The sequence below is a fragment of the Mastigoproctus giganteus genome, chromosome 10, assembly GCF_048544385.1.
Source record: "Mastigoproctus giganteus isolate SK-2022 chromosome 10, ASM4854438v1, whole genome shotgun sequence".
NCBI lineage: Eukaryota > Metazoa > Arthropoda > Arachnida > Uropygi > Thelyphonidae > Mastigoproctus > Mastigoproctus giganteus.
In genome coordinates this window covers 132,267,504-132,294,281 of record NC_143584.1, presented here as the reverse complement: position 1 = coordinate 132,294,281, position 26,778 = coordinate 132,267,504, and the positions used below count along the sequence as shown (strand labels likewise).

Below are 26,778 nucleotides of genomic sequence, written 5' to 3'. Positions count from 1 at the left end.
TAAGCTTGCTTTCTTGCAAACAAAAACAATAAAAAAACCCTTCTTGTTTCAACTATCCATTCACTCAAAACATTTTCCTTGAATTTATTTAAGCTGTTAACTTCCACAACGACAGATGGAAGTTTGTTCCAGCAATCAACCACTTGTTGGCTGAAAGCAAATTTCTGCACATCTATTCTACAACTGTCTTTCCTCAGTTTGACTTTATGCCCTCTCAGGTGTGGAATGTTAGTGAGAGGAAGAATCCCATCAGCATTGATCTTGCTCAAACCATTCAAGGCCTTGTATCCTTCAACCAGATCACCTCGCAGGTGGCTAGTCTCTAGACACCGCAATTTGCAAAACTTAAGCCTTTCTTGGAAAGAGAAACCCTTTGTTCCGCTTAGCAATTTCGTTTCCCTCCCTTGTACTTGTTCCAGCAGTTCCACATCCTTTCTAAAATGAGGCCTCCAGACCTGTATGCTCTACTCAATGTGTGGTCGGACCTTATACAAGGGATTAATTATGTCCTTATCCCTACTAGCAAAATTCCTGTGTATCATTGACAAGACCCCATGAGCTGCTCTGGCAGCCTTTCTGCACTGCTCAGAAAACTTCATATCTGACTGCAAAATTCCTCCAGGTCTTTTTCATTCTCCACTACCCTGAGTGTACCACACAGTTGGTTACTCCGGGGTTACTGCTACCCATATGTATACTTTTTATTTGTCAATGTTCAACTTCAGTTGCCACATCTCAGCCCATCTGCTCAACTTTTCTAGATCTTATTGCAATCGCATATGGTCCTTACTGTCAACACCCCTACCAACATTCATATAATCTGAAAACTTGGACATTAAGCCTGAAATTCCTTCTTCAGTAGTGCGTATATTGAAGGTCATGAGCCCTCTCCTATCTCCGCAGAAGAAGTGGAGGTACAGAGAGGGCTCGTGACCTTCCTGACCTTCCTGCAATTACTTAAATATGCAGCTAAAATACAAACTTGCTATCTGCATCCTATTCAGCCATACTTCTTTAATCAACCACTACTCAATCTCTATTGAAATAAACAAAGTAAAATATGACCAGCAAGCCTGCAGCTCCTTGAATTATCAAAGAATTGGAATGTTCCTCTCCACAATAGGCAACAGGTAAAGAATTACTCTCACCCACCATGGACTCCCTACCTCAACTGTTCTGTGATACTTATTTTCTTCAATGGGGAAAGAATCATCTATGCTGACTTCTTGCTGATATATATGGATGGTTCTAAATCTCATTTAACCATTGAAGCAGCAGCAGTGTTTCCCTCCACTGTCATATCAGCTTCTCTTCCACCTGAGTACAGCAACTTTTCAGTGGAACTGCATGCAATACAAATAGCTCTTGAAAATTTGACTCTGCCCATCTACAAAATATTTGTTTCATAGACTCTCTCAGCTCAATTAGAACAATGCAAAATCCTTCTCATAATGATCACCCTCTTTTAAACCAAATCAGGAATTTGCTATTGAAAATTGAATATCATCAGCATCTAGTGAATTTTTGTTGGATTCCAGCACATTCAGGCATAAACGGAATGATCTGGCTGATATATCTGCTAAAAATCTACCAACTTTAGACATAACCTCTGTTCTTATTCCTGCCTTTGATTATAATATCATAATTCAAGCAGCATATGATGCACAGTGGAGAGAGCTATGACATAGCCAAACAAATACTAAACTTTTCTAGTTGAAACAAGACCCAAAACTTTGATGCTCGAGCATTCAAACTGTGCTGCGAGAAGAAGTTGTGTTTGCACGGATAAGAATAGGACTCAACTATATGACTCACCTCCATCTAATGACAGTTAATGATGCTTCTCAGTGTTCACACTGCTTAAAACATTTAACAATCAAACGTATTTTGATTGACTGTCCACACTTTCTACAACATCGAACTTTACTATTTCATTCTCTGGCTAATATTAATGAAATTTTCTGTTTCCTGAAATAAATTGGAATATATGATCAGTTATGAATAGTTTCTGAACTGAAATGAAATTGTCCAGACAGATGGAAACATGGGCATACTATTGGCATTAATTCTTAATTATTTTATAATATTCCTATGAATTAAGGTTAGAAAAGGCAGATCTGGTGAAACTGTAGGTGGATTTGGTCTTGGTGCAAGGAATGAAAGAGGGGATTTGCTGATACAATTTTGCCAAGAGGAGAACTTGATCATAGCTAACACCTGGTTTCAACTCCCCAAAAGAAGGCTCAATAAATGCAAGTTGCCCCTAGAAAGCACACAAAGTTTGGTCAGAAATCAAATTGACTGTATCATGATCAATCAGCATTTCCGGAGCAGTATTAAAAGCACCAAGACATACCCCACTGCAGATATCGATTCAGACCACAATCCAGTCATAACGAGGTGCAAGCTGAGATTGAAGGCTATTAGGAGAAAGCAATTGATGAAGAAAGTTGAAAAAATCCAGAAACGTATCAGTTAATGAAGACATGCCTTAATAAAAGAATGCAACTTATCCATAAGCAGGAGGAGAGGGGAGCGGAAGATCTTTGGAAGAGTTTTAAATATGTTTTGAGTGAAACGAGCTCAGAAGTTATAGGTTATGGAAAATGTCTGAAGAAGAAGGACTGGATGATAGATGAAATCTTAACACTCATGTTGAAGTGCAGAATATATAAGAACTGCAATGCACTGAGGTACAAGGCGGCGAATAGACTGATTAAGAACAAAATTGAAGGAGCTAAAGAAAGCTGCATCACATTAAAATTCAGAGAAATAGAAGCTCTGCAAGAAGAACATGATGATTTCAATCTTCACAAAAAGATTAAAGAGATTTCAGGAATTAATAGAAGGAAACAACCAACTTCAATTCGAAATGACAATGGTGAGATTATCATGGAAGAATCAGAAAAACTGGACATGTGGACTAAATACAGAAAAGACCTCTTCGCCGACAGTGAATGTGAGCTAGATGACAACGACAATGCAGTTGTAGAGCCATCCTTCCTACGATCTAAGGTGTCGACGGATTAAATCAAGGAAGAAGGGAAAAGCCAAAGGACCTGATGAAATCACAGCAGAAATAGTCAAATTGCTCGACTACAAAAACACCAACATTCTTGTTGAATTATTTAACAAGACTGTTAAATAATTCAACTTGAATTATTTAACAAGTTGAATTATTTATGACACAGACAACATCCCTTGGGACTCACTAACATTGACATTCATCACTCTTCCCAAAAAAACTAAACACCAGGACTTGTGGGGTCTTCAGACTAATCAGCTTGATAAGCCTAGTCCTCAAAATGATCCTAAAAATAATTCAAAATTGGATTTTCAGGAATTGTGAGGAGTTGATGGACAATGGGTAGTTTGGATTTAGGGAAGGACTGAGTACAAGAGAAGCACTATTTTGTGCTCAGTTCATGATGCAAAGGTGCACAGAACAACAGATTGATGCCCATCTTTATTTTATTGACTTTGAGAAGGCCTTTGACAGAGTCCAACACGTCAACTCATTGAGATTCTTGAGGAATTCAGCCTTGATGAAAAGGACATCCGAATAAGCAAACACCTCTACAGAAACCAAACAGCATCTGTTGTGGTAGATGACAGAAAACATCAATATTGAATGTGGAATTTCTATCTTATTCTTAAATTCTTATTTCTATCTCTGAAAATGAATTCTCTTACTATGTAAAATCATTGTCGCCACCCTGACTATGATTAGTGTGAAATTTAAATATTTAGCCAGTATGCAATTATATTTAGGACTTATTCCAAAATGCTAAATATTAATATGAGTGATTTTTGTAAATTAAAAAGTCTTACATTCTAACATTCAGAAAAATTGTAAAGTAAAATATATTTTACAAACCTTTGTAATTTTGAAACCTTTTCTTTCCTCCAACTAATTTTTTCCACATCTGGGCTATTAGTTTATACAAGAGCAGGAGTGTCTGTTTCTATCCTAATTGCTTACCTAATTTTGCCTCCTGTTAGCTAAACTGTTATACTATTGCCTGTGACCACAGTATGTACACAAAACAAGAACATGTAATTAATACTACCGAGCTCTGTCTTTGCAGCCAGTTGCAAGATAGGCCAGTAGATATACCCATTTATAGAACCCAAATACACAGAAAAATCTCAAAACACACATGATGCATATTGTGAGGTGTATTAATAGATTTTTTTCTTTCAGTTTGTCACTGATATATTGTAATGGTTTCTAATGCTTAAATTCTTATTTCTATCTCTGAAAATGAATTCTCTTACTATTTAAAATCATTGTTGCCACCATGACTAGGATTACTGTGAAATTAAAATATTTAGCCAGTATTCAATTATATTTAGGACTTATTCCAAAATGCTAAGTATCAATATGAGTGATTTTTGTAAATTTAAAGTCTTGCATTCTAACATTCAGAAAAATTGTAAAGTAAAATATATTTTACAAACCTTTGTAAATAGAAGGATATTCAGGTTAAAACTGTAAATATTGTGAAGGGTTTAAACAATGTTGTTGAGTATCATCATATTTCATTTTTTACCATTTAAGTTATCTGTGTTTCAGGGTAAAGATCATTCTCCTACTTTTTCCCTCTTTCGGCTGGAATAATTAACAGAAATGTTTAGTGCTGTTATATCCTTGAAATAATCTGATCATTCCCATTTAGTAATATTGATAGCAACTTTTTTTCTCCTTTTTGTTATGCTTTGCTTTGTTACTTCAACTTTGTCAGTTTAGTCCAGCTTTTGAGTCTCCTGCATTCTTCTCCCCTATCGAGAGTTCAGTTTCATCCTATTGGTCATTTTCCCAGTTTCCTGCTCTGTTTTAGGAAGAACAGCTGTTCTGTCATTACTGCGTTTGTGGCGTGCCCTTAAAGCTCTAACTCCTTTTTCCAATTCTTTACCCCTATCACGAGAGAAGGAAGAATGCAAACAGGTGGGAATAAGTTCACACTTGTTCATTGTCGCTGTTGTAGGGACCTTGTGCACGTTTATTACAGGTAGGTAAACATATGTTATATTAGTTTTCATAATTGTGCAGATGGCTAATAATGGAGCCGAGGTAAAGTTTCAATGAATAGTGTTATTGCCGAGATATATTTTTAATGTATATGAAAGGATTTGTTGTTTATACTGAATTTCATAATTTTAAGTTTTGATACAAGCGATTCTCCCTTTTATAGTATTATTATAAAACCTTTCTCCTTTATGACATTTTTTTCCTTCCCGTGACGGGTACTGGTACCAAGTGCATGGGGTGGTTGGTTGTGTCCGGTTACTATTATTATTGTTACTGTTGGTTGACAAACTCACTTATTGTTATTATTAATATTATTGCTTTTTACTGATAGGAAATATTGTGTTAAAAATATATTGTAGAATCATACTTTTGCATTGATTGTTTTGGTTTTCATTTGTGATTCATTCGGCATCAATGACTCGTGTACTCCCTGATAGCAGGGTTCAGAGACTGAGTGATATAATGTGTTTCTACGATTTATGCCAATTGATGAAACGTGACTGCATCCAACAACGGTATCACTAAAGGTCACACGCATTTTTGTTTGGGTACTTATAATTACATTTGATAAGACAATATTTATACCAACTGCAAATTAATAGTGCAGTTTGAAATAGTCTATTCTACAGTACCCAGTACCAAGTAAGGAGATCCTGAGTTATTGATCTCCTTACTTGGTACTGGGTATTTTAACAATTTTTTATCTTCTTTTGTATACGTTTTCTTTGGGGAACATATTCCGCTGGGTCACTGTATAAATATAGACAGCAGTTTTTTTTGTTTTTTTTTGATAAGATTGCCAGGTGGCCTGATTTAAAGAGACTTCAGTTTGCAAGTCAATGACATTTGGCCTGCTTTAATTTTTAATAAGACACGTTTAGTACTGTAAATTAATATACAAAATAATTGACGGCTAATTTAGTTGTGTTTTGAATTTTGCAATAGTTTCCTTCTGCTTTTCTTCTTTAGCACAGAAGCAGTAAATTATCAGTTGCGGGGGTGAATTTTCCTCGATAATCAAAATCCCACATAGTAAAAAAAAAAAAGTGAATACTTAAAAGAATAAGAGAAGTTTACCTGAATATGATACGTAGAATACACTTCCATATGATACTCTCCAGAAATTAAAATGAATATAACATTACAGTAAAAATTAAATTGAATACAATTAAAAAATCGAAAATATTACATTACAGTAAAAAATAAATTGAAAACAATTAAAAGATCAATTGCGATATTGTAATCAACATAGAACGTATTGGGCATCACAGCTCTGATTTATACTATCTAATTACTTAAATACTGTATTCATATTTATAAAGGAATGCAACAACAAGAGCAGATTTGAAAAAAATTTCACTTACATATATTTTGAAAAGGTAAAACAATGGAATTTGTTTCCCAGTCTTTTATTTATTTTATTTATTTATTTTTTCTTTCTAATGTAGCATAAGAGTTATACTTAGGGTCAAACTGGCATGTATTTGGCCCCATCTGAAACCTTATATCATGATTATTAGTCGATAACCCAGTTTCCCGTTGGTCCTGGTCGTAATCACCTATGACAGTCCATCCCAGTATGCTTATCATTTATTAAAACAAAGCAAAGTACCTTTATGTCTCTATTGGGAACTAAAGAAATCATTTCAGAAAACTTAAGAATATTGAAAACAGTAGTGGATTTAGGGGAAGAGCAGAGGGCATTAGCAAAACTACCATACCAATAAGTATACAAATGTAAGGAGCCTGAGGAGACTGGAGGCTTAACAGTTGGCTGGTTTCCTATGATTGTTAAATGGAGAAGGGTGAGGGGAGTTTGGGACCCAATAATTATTTTCATATGGCTGTTAAATAAGGTTGGGGGGGGATTTATAGTTCATTTATAGTTTATAGAGGATTTATTCCTCTGGGGTGAAAGTAAATTAAGCAGGGATCCCATCCCCCATTGTTATACTCTAATAATGGAATTTACAAAAACATGGAATGAGGCTTCATATAATTGGTTTTATATTATTTTGATCCCACCTTAAATTGACACAGGATCTGCTAATGATTAGAAAAAGAATTTATTTTTCCTTTTTTTTAGGAGAGCTGACAACTTTAATTCAAAGATGGAAAAGAGTACAATACCTGACACACATTAAAGTGTATACCAGTATTTCTCATCTAGTGTTCCATCTACTCACTGTTTGTGATTCCTTGTTGAGCAAATAAATTTTTGCCTAATTTGTTTATAAGCATTCTGTATAAATACAATTGAGGTCTTATGGACTGTTTTATGCCACTTTTTAACAATGCTTACCTTTAACAAAACTAAATCTAAACAAAAAAAAAAAAAATACATAGAATAAAATTATTAAATATATATATACATATTTGTACCAGTGCTCTGCCTAAATTAGGGGGACACTTTGTGGTGCTCCAAGAACACTAGTGCATAATACAAATATAGTAAATAATGAAAAGCAGTATATGTACTCTTTAAAGAGCATGTTTAAATGTGATGTAACGTGAATGTCCATGTGTTGACAGTGTTATTGCATCATTTGCCCAAGTTTGGCTCCCAGTGCACTGTAACCACATTTATTGTCAGTTTTTCAGTGAAAAATTGAAGGATTTTAAAATTACTAGTTTCTGAAGTGTCCACATAAGCACAAATTAAAGGCGGTAGAGGAATGCGATCTTCTGTCTTGAGGGTGAAGACACCCTTCCCCCTCTTTTACGTTGTTGATGGTAACACCAGAAAGCTCCAGGACTGCCTCTCAAAACATGAAAGGGCCATTCAATTGGCTGACTTTGTGCACTCTGGAACATGACCTCAATCCCAGACATCATACAGAGGTAATTGACCAATCCGCCCACTACCATCAACGACTGTGGCCTGAATCACTGCACATATCTGGTTGCCATAGCGTTTTTAATCACAGTAGAGGCATGTGCCTACACCCAATCATGGAGTCTGTAGTGTTACAATATGACAAACGCTGGCACTCAGCCCATATCCGCACCCTGCATCAACAACAGTCACTTAGTTTTGCCCAGTAAATGCTTTAGCATTCGTACACATCCTCATGCATGTTCTCTCTTTTTCTCATCATGACCACACTCTGCACATTCCATTTGTAACTTTTTATGTTTTATGTATGTGTTTTCACAGTTGACAAAAGGATACTTAACTTTGAAAGGTTCTGTTAATTAATTATATTATTAAACTTAGTCACTGTTCTTACTGGTTGAACTGAAGTCTTTATTTACAATTAATTATATTAATTGTTAATTAGGGCAACACTGACTGTACTGTACTGTAATCAACCGAACTTGAACTTCTGAAACCAACAACAGAATTTCCTTACATTTACAGCTGCCCAATCTTAAATGTTTTTTTTTTTTAATCTCTACCCTGTCAGTTCTATAAATAGATATTTTTGGAACTTATTGCTTCTGGGATATTTATCAGTTACTGTAGACTTCAGTGTACATTAAACATCAGTATATACTAGATTTAAGATAGATTTTACAATCTGTAAACTTTATGATATGTTTGCCTTTAGCATATAATAATCTTTATGATATGGTAGATTCCACCATGTATTAAACATTAATATGTGCTAGAATTTGGCATTAGTATAAAAATGATCACTTCAGACAAATTTGCATTAGGATACACAAAAAAGTGTGTATTTCGATGTAGCCAGTTTGCTTTTTAAGCATGAGAGTCTGTGGAAACATTTTAAATTTAATATACAGAGCAAGTCAAAGATACCTCTACAACTTTAAACGTAAATGTGTTTGCTATAGTCACCATGTAGTCATTGTATTAAAAATTAACAAATTAGCTGCATTCAAACAAAAATACACACTTTTTTGGGATATCCTAATGCAATGTCTCTTTTTACCATGAAAGACAGTGACTTCCCAAGGTGTGCCTCATAAATATTGGATGTTTTATTTAAAGTAAATATTAATTCCACTGAAACATTAACTTTGTTCTTATTTTCTCCCAGTACAATCTTTCTTTTATTAGCATTAGTAGAGGCATATAATGCAAGAAAGCAAGCTTATGCAGCATCAACAAAAAAAAAAACCCTTCCAATTCACCCTTCCGTTCGTTCAAAATACCTGTCCAGCTGAGTCTTAAATTTATTTAGGCTATCAACTTCCACAACAAGGGATGAAAGTCTGTTCCACCAACCAACTACCCACTGGCTAAAGGCAAATTTCCGCACATCTATCCTACTTCTGTCTTTCTTCAATCTAAATTTATGCCCTCTCAGGTGATTATTCTGAACAAGAGGAAGAATCCCATCGCCATTAGCATGCTCAAACCATTCAAGGCTTTATACACCTCTATCAAATCACCTCGCCGGTGCCTAGTCTGGAGACTAGGCACCAGCGAGGTGATCTGATAGAGTAATTTGCAAAACTTAAGCCTTTCTTCGTAAGAGCAACCCTTTGTTCCATTCACTAATCTTGTTGCCCTTCTCTGTACTCGTTCCAGCAGCTCTACATCCTTCTTGAAATGAGGCCTCCAGACCTGTATACAGTACTTAAGGTGTTGCCTGACTATTGCCTTATAGGAAACAAGAGAATAATCACCTCCCTGCTAGAAAAATTCCTGTATATCATTGACAAGACACCATGAGCTACTCTTGCAGCCCATCTGCACTGCTCAGAGAATTTCATATCTACCTCCACAATTACCCCCAGGTTCTTTTCATTCTCTACCACTGTCAGTGTATTACCACAGAGTTCATACGTTGCTCTGGGGTTGCTGTTTCCCATATATAGTACTTTACATTTTTCAATGTTAAACTTCATTTGCCACCTCTCAGCCCATCTGCTTTCCAGATCCTATCGCAGCAGCATAGCGTCAGTAGTGTCTTTAACAACCCTCCAACCTTTGTAACGTCTGCAAACTTGGACATCTTGATATACCATGATCAATATCATTTATAAATACAGAAAACAATAATGGATCCAACACTGAACCCTGAGGGACTCCACTAATAACATTAGTCTACGATGAGCAGTGTCCATTGATTACCACTCTCTGTCTTCTGTCCCTCAACCATCCCTTTATCCATAGCAGCAATTTGCCTCCAATGACACACTGCTCCAATTTGTGCAGCAGTCTTCCATTTGCAACAGTATCAAAAGCCTCTCTGAGATCCAAATATATAATATCAAAGTTATTCCCTGCATCCAGTTCTTTTGTGACTGCATCATATTATCCAATCCAATCAAATTGGTCAGGCAAGACTTTCCCTTAACAAAACCATGCTGTGTCCGAGCTATAACTGAAGTCTTGTCTAGATGATCCTGCAGTGCTTCTTTAACAAGTGCCTCCATTAATTTTCCTGGAATAGAAGTTAAACTCACAGGTCTATAATTACTTGTGTCAGCCTTTGATCCTCCTTTGTGAATTGGGGTCACATTTGCACATCTTCAGTCTATGGGTACCTCCCCTGAGTCCAAGGAAGTTCTCATAATTATGGCTAAGGATTTGCTTACTTCCTTTGCTGCCTCCTTTAATATAACTGGATAGATCCCATCCACCCCTGGTGCCTGTCTTGTGTTTGTCTTCAACAATTTCTCCTCCACTTTACTCTCATTTATTATAAGATTATCTAGCTTACTGCCAGAGTTGAATACACCTCTGGCATTCCCCTCGCTGAATAACTCCTCATATGTGAATGTCGATGTAATATATTCATTTAGTTTATTAGCTAAATCAGGCTGCTTGAGCAGGATCATCAACGGTTGAACCATCGATATCAAGGGGAATAATCTGATTCATCCCCTTCCTTCTAAAGTTTACATAATTAAAGAACTCTTTGCTGTTTTTTCTTTGCTTCCTTTGCCCAAGATTTCTCGTAATCTGCCTTCGCCTGCCTAACCTCCATTTTAACTTGGTTACAGACCAGCTTATATCTACCATAGGCTTCTGTTTCACGTGTTAATTTATATGTATCCCATGCATTTTTCTTTTTTGTCATATGTCTCATTAGTTCATCTGACATCGATTTAGGCCTAAACCTTGAACAATATTTCTTAGTTGGTATGTAAAGCCTAGTAGCTTCCAAGATATTTATATAAATATAAATAAATAGTTATAAGCTACTGAATGTGTGCAGCTCCTTTTGACATTACCTATATGTTCATTTGAAGCTTGATAATTGAGTTTGTAAATAATTATTTGTTTATATTAAAGCAGAATACAAGGTAACAGAAGATCATGCAACATATGGGAAAGATATAAGAAATTTGACAGAAAGTAGCATTAGATTTTCCCAAAATGTAAGTCTTATCTTAATGCTTTTATGTAAATTTTGTGATTAATATTGTTTCTGATTAAAAATATCGCTTTTAAGGTTGCCATGAATTTTTAATTGTATTTCCGAATAAAATGTCAGCATAATTAATAAATTTGTGGCATTAAGTCATAAACAGTTTTTCTCTGAATTTTATCTCATAGTGAAGCGAGACTTTCATAGTTTTTCCAGATTTTTGAGAGGTATATCTATTATTTGAATAGTTTTGGAGAAGCACATCTCAATGAGTATTAAGCATGAGTACTAAAAACTGAATTTTATTTATATCTGTAAACATCATAGAGCTTTAAAACATTATTTTCTTATGTTTATAAGTATTTATAATATTTAAAAGGTAGCCCTGGTAGTTAAAAATGTGAATATGACTTCTATTTGATTTCTGTGTATCAAATAATAATAATAAAATTCTATGCAAATATTGTCATGTATCATAGTGCCAATTTTAAATACATGCCTGTTACTCTTTCAAAGAGAATATTAATGAATTTGCATCAGAAAAAATATTTCACATTAGAGGAGAAAAAAGAAAACAGTTCATTTTAAGGAATAATTGTAATGATGTATCTGAAATCATTTATCCATTTACATGACATTTTGATTTTAATAATGTATTGTGAATAAATTCAATAATTTTCTTGCATGTAATAACAGTGATTGCCAATTTTTCCATGCATATGGTGAGCTGTATGCAAGATCAGATTTACCAAAATGCATTGTTATATTTCTTGAATGGCTTCATGATTTTGTGGGCCACAGAACAAAGCAAATATTGTTGGTCCAAGGATCCCTGAATTATTTTTGGACTTTTAAATAAATATATGTTCCAGGGTCCCAAACTACATATATCATCTAAATGTTATTAATTAGATGTGTCATCCAAAATAGTTTAGTAGTTTCTGTGATTACTTCTCTGAACATAACTAATTTAAAATCTGCTGTTTTTTTGCATCATTAGTCGATCCTGCTGAAATTAATTTAAAAAGTATCTGAGACTGACTGTAATCACCTTTAAGAAAGCAAAATCCCTTCCCCTCACAATTGGCAATGGTTATATTGTTTAAGTTATCCCCCACATCAATAGATTATGATGATTGCCAACTAGTGGCTCCTTTATCAGGAGGTTCTTAATGTAACAATAGTCACTGTTAATAATCAGATCAAGAGTTTTGTTGCCTGCCCAGCAAAACACTGGATACTATATTCATGCATCAAACAACACAGCAAATTCCTTAATAGCACAGAGCACTGGTCCCATCGAACTAGCTATTTTCAGTGATTTATGAAGGAAATGGGAAATATATTTTGTGAACAGGATAAGATAAGATCAAGGTATTTCTGCCAGGAGCGAAAGTTGATGATGACAACAGCTGTCATCTTTTAAGGGCACAAATGATGATATGGTTATACACATCGGTACAAATGATGAGAAGTGAAAGATCTGAAGATTTATTTAACAAGTCCAGGTCAAGCTAGAGAAAATGTCATGAGTTAGGATTAAATTTTAAAGTGTAAATTTATGAATTGGTTTGTTAATGGAGAAACTGTACAAGGCTCATGGGATAGAATTTTTATCAGCATGGCCTGTGCATGTTAAGAGGAGAAAATGTTTTTACTGGTATAGTATACACTTTAATGGATGTGGTTCCAGAATATGTGCTGATGCTATCAAGTCAGTGTGGGTCGAGAAACTGCAAGCTTGGGAGATACATCCACTAATGGATCAATAGCAGGAGGGGGGGGGAAGAGAGAGAGAGAGAGAGAGAGAGAGAGAGGGGCGATTCTTCTTCCATTAGGACATGCACCAGCTTGCAGAGCAGAAAAATGGCAGAGATTACAAAGCATTCTGGGAGGGTCCTCATTGGCTCAAAGTTACGCTGTCCACCCACATCATCTGAGTACCCCCACCTGAGAATGTGTGCTTCTGAACTCCTATCCTATCTACCCTTTCTGTTCACATTGCACTCACTGTATTCAAATTCTGCATTCCTGTGTATTGAATGTAATCATGTTTCCAATGTCCCTACAATGTGTCTACATTTGATGATTTAATTGTTAGTTGAAATTCATAAATTTTATTTACTATACGCCTTAAATTAGTCTACAGTCATGTATATATTTGGGGTCATCAAAAAAGGTGTCCGTGATTTCATGATAAAATACTTACATCGATCAATTGATTTATTTGTTAATATCTACAGGAATATCTCAAGTTTTACTTCACACCTTATTCATTGCTTGGAAAAGATCTAAGTGATAGTCAATGTCCATCCATGTGTGTGCTCAATAATTTCCGGTGTAACAGTTGCTATTGCAGCTGTGATCCTCTTAAATGGTGCAGATCGCGAATCTTTTCTGCGTAGATGATGTTCTTTAGGTAGACCCATAAGAAAAAGTCTAATGGTGTCAGGTCAGGACTTCTTGGTGTGCAAGGCTGACACTGACTGAGGCGGTGTGTGTAGGAGTCATTCTGTGCACACTTACTGCACAGCCAAGGTCATTATTGAGGTGTCATTTAAAACTTAGAGAGTTACCACACTGTTTGCTGCTCAAATATTTCTGAAGATAATTTAAAGGGAAATCAGTGACCCTGTATATGTATAATATGAACTGGGTTTATGGTTATGCTCTTAAAACCAAAAACTTTAGTCACTGCAATGGAATAGTCTTGCTGCTCTTTGCATATAGTACAGTGGTTAAAATTACTCCTCCCATGGATGGAAAAGGCCTGAATTTAAATCTTATGAATGGTTGCAGGAATTTTAATTTTTTTCTCAATGTGGTTGAGTTGATCAGTCTCAAAGAAGGGTTGGGAGATATACTTCCCCCAACCCAAAAGAGTGTGCCTAGTGAATGCCAAAAGAAATGTCTTAAATACTAATATTTTTGACTGTGAGGGGTGTTGCTCACCAACAAATTTTCTTCAAAGGGACAAATAATAAAACATTCTAAATTAAAGTTCTGAGATACCTTTTTAATGTGCTTTGAAGAAAAATGCTGGATAAGTGAAATTTAAAAATGTAATAAATTTTCTGTTGCATTTGTCATTTTCTGTACAGAATTTTTTGGCCAAACTCTTAATCCTTCAAGTCCACTAACCTCTGTGTTCATCAAATTTACGTCTAATGGATTTTTGTTTCATATACAGTAATACCCCGACTTACGCGAACTCGGAGTTACGCGGTTCTTGATTTTTTCGTTTGGCAACGCTGCCGCCCACTATCTTCAAGGTCGTTTTTCATATGTTATCGATATACGGTGCGACGGCGGAGAATGAGAGCGAAAGATGAACAAAATTCAACTTTGCTGCTTTTATGTTTTTTATATCAGTGAAGGGGAAACACATTTCACCATAATAACGTAAAAACCAACACAATTCCAGCTATCGGTATAATCACAAATGCAATTAGATCGAGTTTACTACCAGTTTATAACAGATTTCACTAGCAGAAACGCAAATGGATTTTTATTGTTTTATGGTAGTAACCCCTAGAAATGTGAGGTGTTAATAGTGTATCTCTGCCTTTATGGTGTTGTTTATTCAGTTGCTACATGCGCGCAACTTTGTTTATGCGTATCAAGCGTGCCTCCTCGTTTTGTAATTGTGTTTTATTCCCTAAAAATGAGTAAAATACTTAATTAAAAGGTGTGAAAAGGAAGCGTCCTGGTGAAGACACTGCAGATTCAGAGAGAAAAAGAAAAGCAATTATCGATAAACAGAGGTGGACTGGATCAAAAATTCTTACCCGGGAAAATTTATAGTGGCCTCATACTATGGTTTATGGCCAAAATCACACTGGCCCACCGGGGTTTCCCCGGTAAGTCCGCCTCTGTCGATAGAGAAAAAATATGAAATTGTGAAACGCTTTGAGCGAAATGAAAGACCATGTGATATTGCACGTGCTACAGGCCTAAATGAAGCAACGGCGAAAAGCACATGACAATTGCAAACTTGACAGGTTGAAAATTGAAAAGGGCTCAATTGTAAAGGGCTTAAAAATTTTAGAAAACATAAGACTCCAACGAAGAATGCATTATAGCTACAAAGCAAGGAATAAAAAAATTATTAGCTTGCTACGACGAAATTCTGCGTGAAAAAAAGAAGGCGCTGTGTCGTCAGACGAATTTGTTAGATTTTATGAAGCCATCGACATCGAAATAACTTTTTTACGTAAGTCATTTGTTTTTTTAATACATATTTTGTAATAATATGTATAAAGAACTGCAATTTTATTAATATTTTTCTTCTAAACTAGTGTTTTTGTTAGTCCTTGGTCCCAATTAAGCAAAATTTATATGTATTTATATGCAAAGTTGTACCCCGACTTACGCGAATTCGACTTACGCGATTTTCGTCGGACCCACCTATCGCGTAACTTCGGGGTATTACTGTATTGAAAATAAACTTGTATGAACATCAATTTCATGACATTCAATTAAACAATCGAACAAAAAAAAAAAAAAAAAAAAAAAGAAGTAATACTGCACTTTTGTTTTGGCATATTTTGAAATCCAAGTTCCAGAATTGTTTCCATGTTGTGAAAAATAATTGATATAAGTGTGTCCCTGAGTAGGATAATATTTTGAAGGGGATTAAGTTGCAAGCTTTGTAAATGTGCTAGTTTCCACTGTACCTTTGCAGTTTGGATACGTTTTGATGAGATTGTAGTATTTGAAAACATTTGTAGTATTGCAATAAATTTTTATGTTCTTCCTTCTATGGTATGGATACTTTTTTTTTTTTTTTTTGTAATATTGAAAAAATTACTTAAACCAAAATCTGTTGAGATTAGTGGGATTTTAGACTACTATGATTGTGATATATTTTATTTTGTCCTATAATGGTGATAGCCATAATTTCATTTTAAGAGACAAAACAAAAAATAAACTTAAAAAAGAAAAACCTGGAAAATATTGCCTGCTCCAGAACATTTCTTTTTTTTTACGGAACTGCAGAACATGACCTTTAATTCCTGAAACCTTATGTTTTATTGCCTTTAGTAGAACATATAGTACTCAGTTTCAAAGATGAGAAACTTAAACCAGTATGCGACCAGTAGATATCAGCAGAATCCATGTTGTCAACCTTTCCCAGATGGCAGTTTCAAGATAATTGAGAGATGGCAGTTAATGATTTTGTCTTTAAATTTGGAAAGTATTTAGCTATCTGCAGTGGGACAATAAGGAAGGTGGGAGTTGTCACCCTTTTTAGGAATGGCTGGATATGAGCACATTTACTGCACTTTTTTTTTTTTTTTTTTTTTCTGTCTGATGCTGTATAAGCTTGCTTTCTTGTATCATATTCCTCTATTAATGCTAATGCTGCAACAGAAGAGGGAGAGCATTGCAAAAATTGGGGCAATAATTCTGGAAGATTATCATATTAGCGTTAAAGTACTACCCGCAGAATTCCAAATTAGTGTAGGGTCTGTGCAGAGCATCATCCGCCAGCTGTTATATATGAGTACAGTGTTTGCTAGATGGGTTCGCACTCTTCTTGTCTCTTACTAGAAGGAAGGGGCATAATATGCACATGAGTTGTTTCATTGCACCAGGAAAAAAAGCAAGAGGAGATTTTTTCATGTCTGGGCACTATGGATGAAACTTGGATCCATTACTATGATCCCAAAACTAAATCAAAGGTCAAATCAATGGAATTATGCAGAATCAATCCCTCCACCCCCCAAAGGGAGGGGACAAAGGGGCAACCAAGTGCTTCAAGGTGATGCTGTCAGTTTTTTGGGATCAGCCTTGTGTAATACTATCAGGTTACACCTGTCTGTACTATGACAGGGAAGTATTAATCCAACTTCCTCATAAAACTATCTGCTACTATATGAGAAAAGATGGGGAAAGCTGTCAAAAGGTGTGCTCCTACTCCACAATAATAATAGCCCTGTGGATTTCCTCCATATTGCAGTCAGATATGCCCACAAATTTGGGTTTGAAATATTGCTACATCTTGCTTATTCCTCTAACCTTTTACCCTTGGATTTCTTCCACTTTCCTGCCCTGAAGGCCTGTGTTTGTGGAAAACAATTTTCTGCTGATGATGATGAGGTGATTTCTGCTACCAAGTTGTGGTTTGAAGGACAGTCAGAGGACTTGTACAAAATTGGCCTGCAGATGTATTGAGAGGTGGCAAAAATGTGTAATTTTGTGTGATGACTGCGTTGAAAAACTGTAATGCATGGTGCTTGTTTCAACTTTCTATCACAACTACTTATGGGTGAATGCAACCCTTTTTTGAATTCTGCTTGTACTGTATTATAGTTCCACCATCGTCAAAATGCAAGCAGAGGATTTTGTCACAATTGTACTGGACTTCATTGAAATTTAGTCACTTGATGCATTTGGGACAAGTATATAATTTCCATCAGTGTTTTAGATTGCCAGGTTGCAACTTGCTGTTGTATCCAGAAGAAGGTCTTTTCTAAAAAGTGGTCCCTGACGAACATTAGGGATCAGTTATTAGGAAACAAGTAAAATTGATAAAATTCCTCTTAGGTTTAATTTGAAATTAATGCAATGCCTCATTTCTATACATAGTAAGTTAACCAAAGTTAACTACGTTGGTTAAATCTCATATTGTGAATATGTAATATTCATAATATGAGATTTAATGAAATGTTGCCATGTAATTAATTTGGGTTAACTTATTACATACAATAATGATGCATTCCATTAACTTTTACATATGTAATTTTTCTGAAGTTGGTGTCTTTTGGCCCTAAAATTTTGACTATATTTAAAATTAATTTAAAATGATATGTATCACTCAGGTTGTGGGTGTAAACTTGTCTGAGCAATGTACTGAAAGGCATGGAGTAGGCCTTTGCATTGAAACAAATGAATAAATAAAAAACTAGTAATTAAAAAACACCACGTTTATAAGTAAGGAGCACCTTTGAAAAATGTCACATTACTTTTATATATTATATCATCTTATAGAAGTTTTAAATACATGAAATCAAATGTTTACTTCTTACTGAGATTTATATTCAGTATTCTATTAGATAAATGAACTGAATCTTTAATAATATCAAAAGACTAAGCATCTTTACTAGCTGAGTTCAAATGGAATTGGGTCCATCTAGAGTTATGAACATTAAATTGCTAAGAAAAATTATTTCAGTGTTAGGAAAAGTAGGCTGGAGAAGTTTCAGAATAACCATGTTGAAAAGATTGATTTGTTGAGTTGGAAAACTGATAGAGACAGGAAACAGATATGATAGTTTGGAGTAAAGAGTTTTAAAACTATATAAAATTCCTGTTTGGGATATCTGATCAGAACTTAACAGACTGCACATATGCACAAGCACCATTTTAAACTTGGAAAAATCAGAGCAGTTTTAACAAATTAATTGTGAATTAAGGTTCTGTGAGAATTTCAACGTTGAATCTGCTTAGAAGATAGAAAGGAATACCATTGTGATTGAAACTAATTAAAAGTGAATTAGGAAGCTTTTGGAAAATCTATTCCATTTCCCAGATAATTATTTTTTTTCTTTTAGTTTAACTATTCATAATGCATTGATGTAGATGCAGTAAATGTTTGAAGCCAATATGCTGTATGAAATTTTTCAATGTTCCCTTCAGAGCAAAATATAGATTAAATCCTTAACATTGCATGGCTTTTACATCTCCCCACTGGGCGCCTCCGTAGCCAGGTGGGAAGGAGCAGCAGTGCGTAGCACATGCTTCTTGATTAGACCGGGGTTCGAGCCCGTCACCACCAAATATGGAGTATGCGGAAAGGTCAAGGAATGACCACCGCATATCCCGGAGCAATATGGCCTTAGTTGCTAATGCTCCTAAAAACCAAATAACAAACAAACATCTCCCCACCTTCACATGACTTCCTTTAGCTACAGCTCTCAGAGTAGAAGCAATAAGATTATATGATCACTTTGAGGCCTTATTCATGAAAGTAGTATTGTAAACGATGGTGGAGCCTTCTAATATCTAGTATTAGCATTAGAATTAGTTGAGGCATATGATTCACGAAAGCAAGCTTATATAACAGCCTAAAAAAAAAACAAAAAAAAAAAAAACCATCCTGTCACTCCAAATGTTTGTCTAGTTCTGCCTTGAACTTATTTAAGTTGTTGACCTCCACTGCAACAGATGGAAGTTTGTTCCAAATGTCAACCAGAATCTGGCTAAAGGCAAATTTCCACACATCTATTCAATAATCGTCATTCCTCAATTTGAATTTATTCCCCCTCAGGTTCTTAATCTGTGCAAGTATCCCATCAGCATTGAGCCTTCTCAAACCATTCAAGGCTGTATACACCTCAATCAGATCACCTCACAGGTGCCTAGTCTCCCGATGCTGCAGCTTGCAGAACTTAAGACTCTCTTGGTAAGAGCACCCCGTTGTTTCTCTCACCAATCTTGTTGCCCTTCTCTCTACTCCTAAACTCTACATCCTTCCTAAAATGAAGCCTCCAGACCTGTATGCAGTACTCAAGGTGTGGCCTGATCAATGTCTTATACAAGGGGATAATCACCTCCTTCTCTCTGCTAGCAAAACAACTATATATATTTGAAAAAACACCCTGACCTGCTCTGGCAGCCCTTCTGCACTGCTCCGAGAACTTCATATCCGACTGAACAATTACCCCCATGTCTTTTTCATTCTCTACCTCCCTGAGTGTAGCACCATACCACGAAGTTGGTATGTTTCTCTTGGTTTACTGCTACCCATATGCAGTAATTTGTATTTGTCAATGTTAAATTTGCAACTTCTCAGCCCATCTGCATAACTTTTATAGATCCTGTTGCAAGAGCATACTGTCTTTACTGCCATTAACAACCTTGGCAACATTTGTATCATCTGCAAACTTGGACATTAAGCCTGATATACCTTCATTAATGTCGTTGATAAATACACAAAACAACAATGGGCCCAGCACCAAACCCTGGAGGACTCCACTAATAACATTAGTCCAAGTAAAGCAGCAGTGTCCATTTATTACCACTCTCTGTGGTCTCCCACTCAATCATCCATTTATCCATTGCAGAAACTTTCCCTTAATGCCATACTGCTCCAATTTGTAAAGCAGTCTTCCATGTGCAACAGTATCAAAAGCCTTTCTAAGATCCAAATATATGATATCAAAATTATTCTTTGCATCCAGTTCCATTTGACTACATCGTAGTATCCAATCAAATTAGTCGGACAAGACTTCCCCTTAACAAACCCATGCTGTTTCTGAACTATTACTCCAGTCTTGTCTAAGTGATCCTGCATCACTTCTTTAACCAGTGACTCCATTATTTTCCCCAGAACAGAAGTTAAACTAACAAGTCTATAATTATTTGTGTCACTCTTTGTTACACCCCCTTTGTTAATTGGGGATACATTTGTACATTCCCAGTCCATGGGGACCTCCCCTGACTAAGGTGCTCTCATAATTATGGCTAAGGGTTTACTTACTTCCCTTACTGCCTTCTTGCATATAACTGGATAGATTCCATCTGCCCCAAGTGCCTTTTTTATGTTTAACTTCAACAATTTCTCCTCCACTTTGCTCTCCATTATTACAAAATCATTTAGCTCCCTGTTAGAGTTTAGTAAACTTCTGTTCTCCCCTTCCTTACAGAAATCCTCATGTGAATGTAGATGTAAAATACTCAATCAGTTTGTCAGCTATCTGAGCAGGATCATCAACAGTCGAACCATCAACATCAACTGGACCAATCTGATTCATCCCATTCCTTCTAGAGTTTACATAAATAAAGAAGTCTTTGTGGTTTTTCTTTGCATCCTTTCCCAAGGATTTCTTGTAAACAGATTTTGCTTGTCTGACCTTCTTTGTGACTTGATTACAGACCAGTTTATATCTGCCATAGGCTTCTGTGTCACCTGATAATTTAAATGCATTCCACACATTTTTGTTCTCTGCCATGAGCCTCGTTAGTTAATCTGACATCCATTTAGGTCTAAATCTTGAACAGTAATTCTTAGTTGTTTTGAAAAGCCTAGTACCTTCCAAGATTAATTCTATGAAGGCTTCCCATTTAGAATTTGCTGTTTTAAACATCATCAGTTAATCCCACTGGATAGAATTTAAAAACTGTCGGAGACCAATGTAGTCAACTGAAAAAAAAGAAAAACTCTTCCCTTTACCCTTGATGGTAGTTGCATCTTTATGTAAATCCCATCTCAGTAGACTGTGATCATTCTCACCGAGTGGTTCATTTATCTGAAATTCCTAATGCATGTATCATCACTGTTGATAATCAGATCAAGAGTATTATCCCCTCTGGTTGCCCCTCAAACATATTGCTGTAGAAAACAATCTTCCAATAAATCCACAAAAATCTTTCTAGTATGCAAATGACCAACCCACAATTTCCAGTCAATATCTGGAAAGTTAAAATCCCCCATTGCAGGACATTTTGATTTATTGGACCACTCTATTTCTTAGCACAATTGTTCATTGTACTCATGAGTCGTTAGGCCTATAACACACTGCTTCTCTCATTTTCCCTTTCCCAGTGCAAGTGTCACACCAAACTGACTCAACATAATACTGTCCACCCATGTCAACTGGATACTTCCTTAGATTTTATGTTTCTTAAATAACAGCATCATCCCTTCTCCCCTTCTATCCTGTCTATCCTTTCTGTACACATTATACTCCCCAAATTCCAATTCTACATTCCTTATCTCTGGGTGACACCAGGTCTCTGATATCCCAATACCATTAGCCTTTGATGTCTTCATAGCACCTCAAATTCATCAAATTTATTTACTGTACTCCTAGCATTGGTGTACATGCAAGTATACATGCACCTATTCCTACTCTTAGTTAGCTTAATGCAACCCACGTATTTACTTGTTCCATGTTGAATTCCCACAGGCCTTGAAATCCCCAGAACCTCGTTTTCCAGGTTTTTTTTTTTTTTTTTATGTGAACCCCAAACACGAGAGGTATTAGAACCTATAGTACTTAGTACCGTGCTTGGGTTGGAGGTTGAGAAGACGAAAGAAGATATTTGTTGACATTGGACTTGAACTTCTGTAGATTGTAATTTTCAGGAAATACATATGAAGGAAGGTTGTTCCAGAAAACGGCAGTTGAATGAATAAATGAGGAAGATGAAAAGTTGGTTCTGTGGATTTGAAGTTGGACAGTAAATGGATGTTGGCTGGTGGCGGCACGTGTTCGGACTGTTTTGAAAGAGAGAGCGGGAATTATAGAAGCCAATTCAGAAGAACAGTGCCCATGGAAATATCTGTAGAAGAGGCATGCAGCAGAAACAGTACGTCTATGAGAAAGCGAGTGGAGAGACTCTGTTAGAGATGAATCATTAATTGACCTAACTGCCATCTTCTGAATGGAATCAAGAAGCCTGAGAGAGGTTTTGGGGGCACCACCCCAAATGTGGGAACAATATTCCATGGCAGGGCGGATTTGCGATTTATACAGAGTGAGCAGCTGTTTGGAAGAAAAGTAACGCCGAGAGTGAAAGAGAAAACCAAGTTTTTTAGATGCAGAGGAAGCAATATTTGTAATGTGCTTGTGCCAAGAGAGATTAGAAGTCAGGGTAATCCCCAAAAGAGATATATCCTTTTGCCTAGAAATTGGAGTGTCACTGAAGATAAGCATAGGAGCAGAAGAATCCTTTTTGCGAGATATAAGACAAGACTGAGTTTTAGAAGGGTTGAAATCAACTAAGTTGTCTTTGCCCCACTGGAGAATTACCTGAAGATCGGCATTTAAGGAATTGGTAGCAGATTTTCGAGAAGTTGAAGCTGATTGAGCAGGGCAAGGTTTCTCAAAATGGAAAGTTGAATGCAATGTGCTATCATCGACAAAACTATGGATAGGATTTCCAGTCAATGGAAGAAGGTCATTGATATACAAGAGGAAAAGAGTGGGGGAAAGAACTGAACCTTGGGGGACACCGGCATTAGTGGAGAAGTTAGAAGACAGAGAGCCATCTACCATCACCCTCAGTGAGCGATCAGAGAGAAAACTGGATAACCAATTACTAAAAACAGTTGGCAAACCATAAGATGGAAGCTTGTTTAGAAGACCTTTATGCCAAACACGATCGAAAGCCTTTGAGATGTCAAGAGCAACTGCTTGTGTTTCACCGAACCTTTCCATTGAAGTAGTCCATAAATGGGTAACATAAGCCAGAATATCACCAGTGGATCGACACCGACGGAATCCATACTGGCGATCGTTGATAAGACGGAAGGTTTCTAGGTAGTTTAAGAGTTGGCGGTTAATTGATTTCTCCATTACTTTAGAAAGAGTAGAAGTAATTGCAATGGGACGATAATTGGATGGGAGGGATTTGTCACCCTTTTTAGGAACTGGCTGGATATGAGCAAATTTCCAAGCAGAAGGAAAAACACCTTTGGAATAAGAAAGTGAAAAAAGGCGGCAAAGAATAGGAGTAAGTTCAGGAGCACAGATTTTGAGAACAAGTGGAGAAATACCATCAGGACCTGGAGCTTTCTTAGCATCAAGATTCATCAAAATCCTTCTGATATCCTTTTGACGGAAGACCACAGGAGGCATTGAATGGACCGTGTTGGGAATGGTGGGAGGTGTTTTACCAAGTTCATTAATACATGAGCTGGAAGAAAAATGGGATGCTAGCAGGTCAGCTTTATCCTTGGCTGAAGTGACAACAGAACCATCTGGTTTGGACAGAGGTGGAAGCAGAGATGGGCAAAAGTTGCGGCCAATAGCTTTGGCAAGAGACCAGAATGCTCGGCTACCATTAGGGCAAGAAGCAAGTTTTCTACTCTTAGCCTGTTCAAACTCTAGTTTGGACTGATTAATAACTGCTTTACAATTGTTGCGAGCTTTGGTGTAGGCAGAAAATGAAACTGAAGAATTAGAAACAAGCCAATTACGATATGCAACATTCTTCTCTTGAACAGCCTTAGCACATTTATTGGAAAACCAAGGTTTAGATAAAGGACGAGATTTTAAAGTGGAGTGTGGGATAAAGGATTCCATTCCTGCAAGAATAATTTCAATGACACGATCTGAGCAAACGTTGACATCAGGAGTTTTGAAACAGTAATCCGACCAAGGAAAAGAAGAAAAGAAGTCTCGCAGGTCATCCCATTTTGCATTCTTGTAATGCCAAACAACACGAGGTTGGGAATAGCCATGAGATAAAGGTTCCATTGGAGAAGAGACAATCACCAAGTTGTGATCTGAAGTGCCTAAAGGACCTCTCACTTCGACCGTGTACTTAGAAGGGTTGTTTGTGAGAAAAAGATCAAGCGTATTGGCTGTATGATTCGGATTGTCCGGTATTCTTGTAGGTAAATGAACAATCTGTGCTAGGTCATTAGTAATTGCAAAAGCCTCAGCATCTCGACCTGCTGGGTCAGTGTGACTAGAAAACGGAAGCCAGCTGGAGTTGTGAACATTAAAATCACCAAGGAAAATTACCTCACTGTTAGGAAAGTTGGACTGGAGAAAGTCAAGTTGCAACGAGAGGAAGTCAAAGAGCTCCAAGTGATTAGTGGAGTTGGGAGAACGGTAGAGACAACAGATGAATTTGACACAATGAGGTAGAGAGATTTTAAGCCAAAGAAGATCAGAGAGGAGATTCCAAATTGCCAAGTCTCTGACAGGGAATATCAGAACGGACATATGCACAAGTACCACCTTTGAGGCGAAAGGAATCATACAGCGAATAATTTGGGCATCTGAGATGAACAGTAGTTGAATCAACCGATAACTGAGATTCTGTCAGAAAAAGTACATGGGGTTTGGCAGACTGCAAGTGGAAATGGACATCGTTGAGATTAGAATTGAGACCACGTATATTTGTGAAATGAATTAGGAAATCCTTGGGAGGTTTAGATCTTTTCGCAGATAAGCTTGTTCTATTAGTTTGACAATTCATGGTGTATTCAATAGTAAGAAAAAGTGGGTGGGACATGCTGTATGAAGTAATGAAATTTTTGGATATGGCGTACATGTGGGAAGAATATACCCAGATCCTTGACATAACGTGGCCTCGACAATGCTCCCCGCATACACACTACTCGGACTCCCTCCAGTCACTATCTGGCAGAGTAGAGGTAGCAAGATTATACACTAGCTGATCCGGAAGCCTCCTAGAGAGTTACCAATAGGTTCGGTCCGGTGTACTAACTAGCGGCCGGCCTGCGAAAACCGTTTTAGAGCTGTACCCTCGAAATGTAAGGAATATTGGATCTCGCCACAACGTTCATCATAACCTCAAAAGTCATCAATCATACTGCATGATGGAAGAGATAGGGAAGGGTTGACCGGAACTTAGCTCTAGAGACTAAACATGGGTTCCACCACTTCAAGCCTCCAATAAGCAAAGTGGTGGTATTTCACCGGTTGATGAGAGTCATCTACCACCTAGTACTGCCTGGTAACATAGAGGGGCGGCATTCCTCCATGTGGTGTGGGCGCCACACCTCGACCCCTGCTTACGTTGGTTCACACCTGGGTGGTCACCCACCATGTGCTTGTGCATGGAGGTTATACCCAGGATTACTAACAGTCCCACCATCGTGAAGGTGCAAGCAGAGGATTTGGTTGTCACAGACCGTCCGGACTTCGCCGAAATTGGGTCCACTTGACTTGAGTGTCACCCGAATATCAGTTCCATCAGCGTTTTAGACTCCCAGGTAGCAAGTACAGCTTGTCTGGCATATCTGAGAGAATGTCTGTGACAACCTCAAGGACCTAAGGTTGCTGCTCATTCCAATAGAAGCAGTGCAAGAATCACTTTCACCTTTGCCTGTAAAGGTGAAAGTGTGGCTACCGTAAATGTATTAGTTTGTGAATCCCTCCCCAAAGCTAGCAGTTTTCCGACCCACCTAACACTGCTTGATAGCAGCAAATATTCTTGCACCCTCTCTATTTAAGGGTATCCCATCTCTGTAGAAGCAGTCTCTCCTGTTAACAAGCACAGACCAGTCTGAAAAAAATTCTACCCCTTGAGCCCTGCACAATCTCTTCAGGGCCGAATTGATTGACAAGACTCTCAGTGTATATTTCCTCTTATCTTATCTGAGCAGAATTGCAGATACTTTCAAATTTAACCCTAACTTGCCACTTTTTTTCAACATTGATCTGTACTTTTTAAGTCAGTCTGCAGATCTCTTACTCTTAAGGTCATTAGTGCCAATGTGTACAACAATATTGCTTTTTGTGCCCTTAAAAGATATCTGCTGTACATTATCAACTTTGGCCCCAGGCAGACATATCCTGGTCCTGTTCTACCTATCCATTTTGCATAATATATTCCCCGTGTCCCTGACAATAGTCACTGACAATAACCAGCTCCTGTGGGACCAGTGCATCCTGCTTTGGAGATTGCCTCTGTGTTGCCTGATTCACAGGAGTGAGCTCTGGCATTGTGTTAGGCAGCTTGAGAGCTTGATGA

At 36.9% G+C, this 26,778-nt stretch overlaps 1 protein-coding gene across 6 annotated transcripts in view; it reads left to right on the top strand.

Moving 5' to 3' along the window:
- The window catches only part of LOC150079291 (intermembrane lipid transfer protein VPS13D-like), a 1,618,665-nt gene that overhangs the window by 928,720 nt on the left and 663,167 nt on the right, over positions 1-26,778 (top strand). For 5 of the 6 annotated variants that reach the window (XM_090383929.1, XM_090383926.1, XM_090383931.1 and 2 more), the window contains one exon: positions 11,244-11,329. In XM_090383929.1, the coding sequence (XP_090240055.1) occupies positions 11,244-11,329 (86 nt within the window). The remainder of the gene's footprint in view (positions 1-11,243; positions 11,330-26,778) is intronic. The other variant, XM_090383928.1, reaches the window with a different exon arrangement.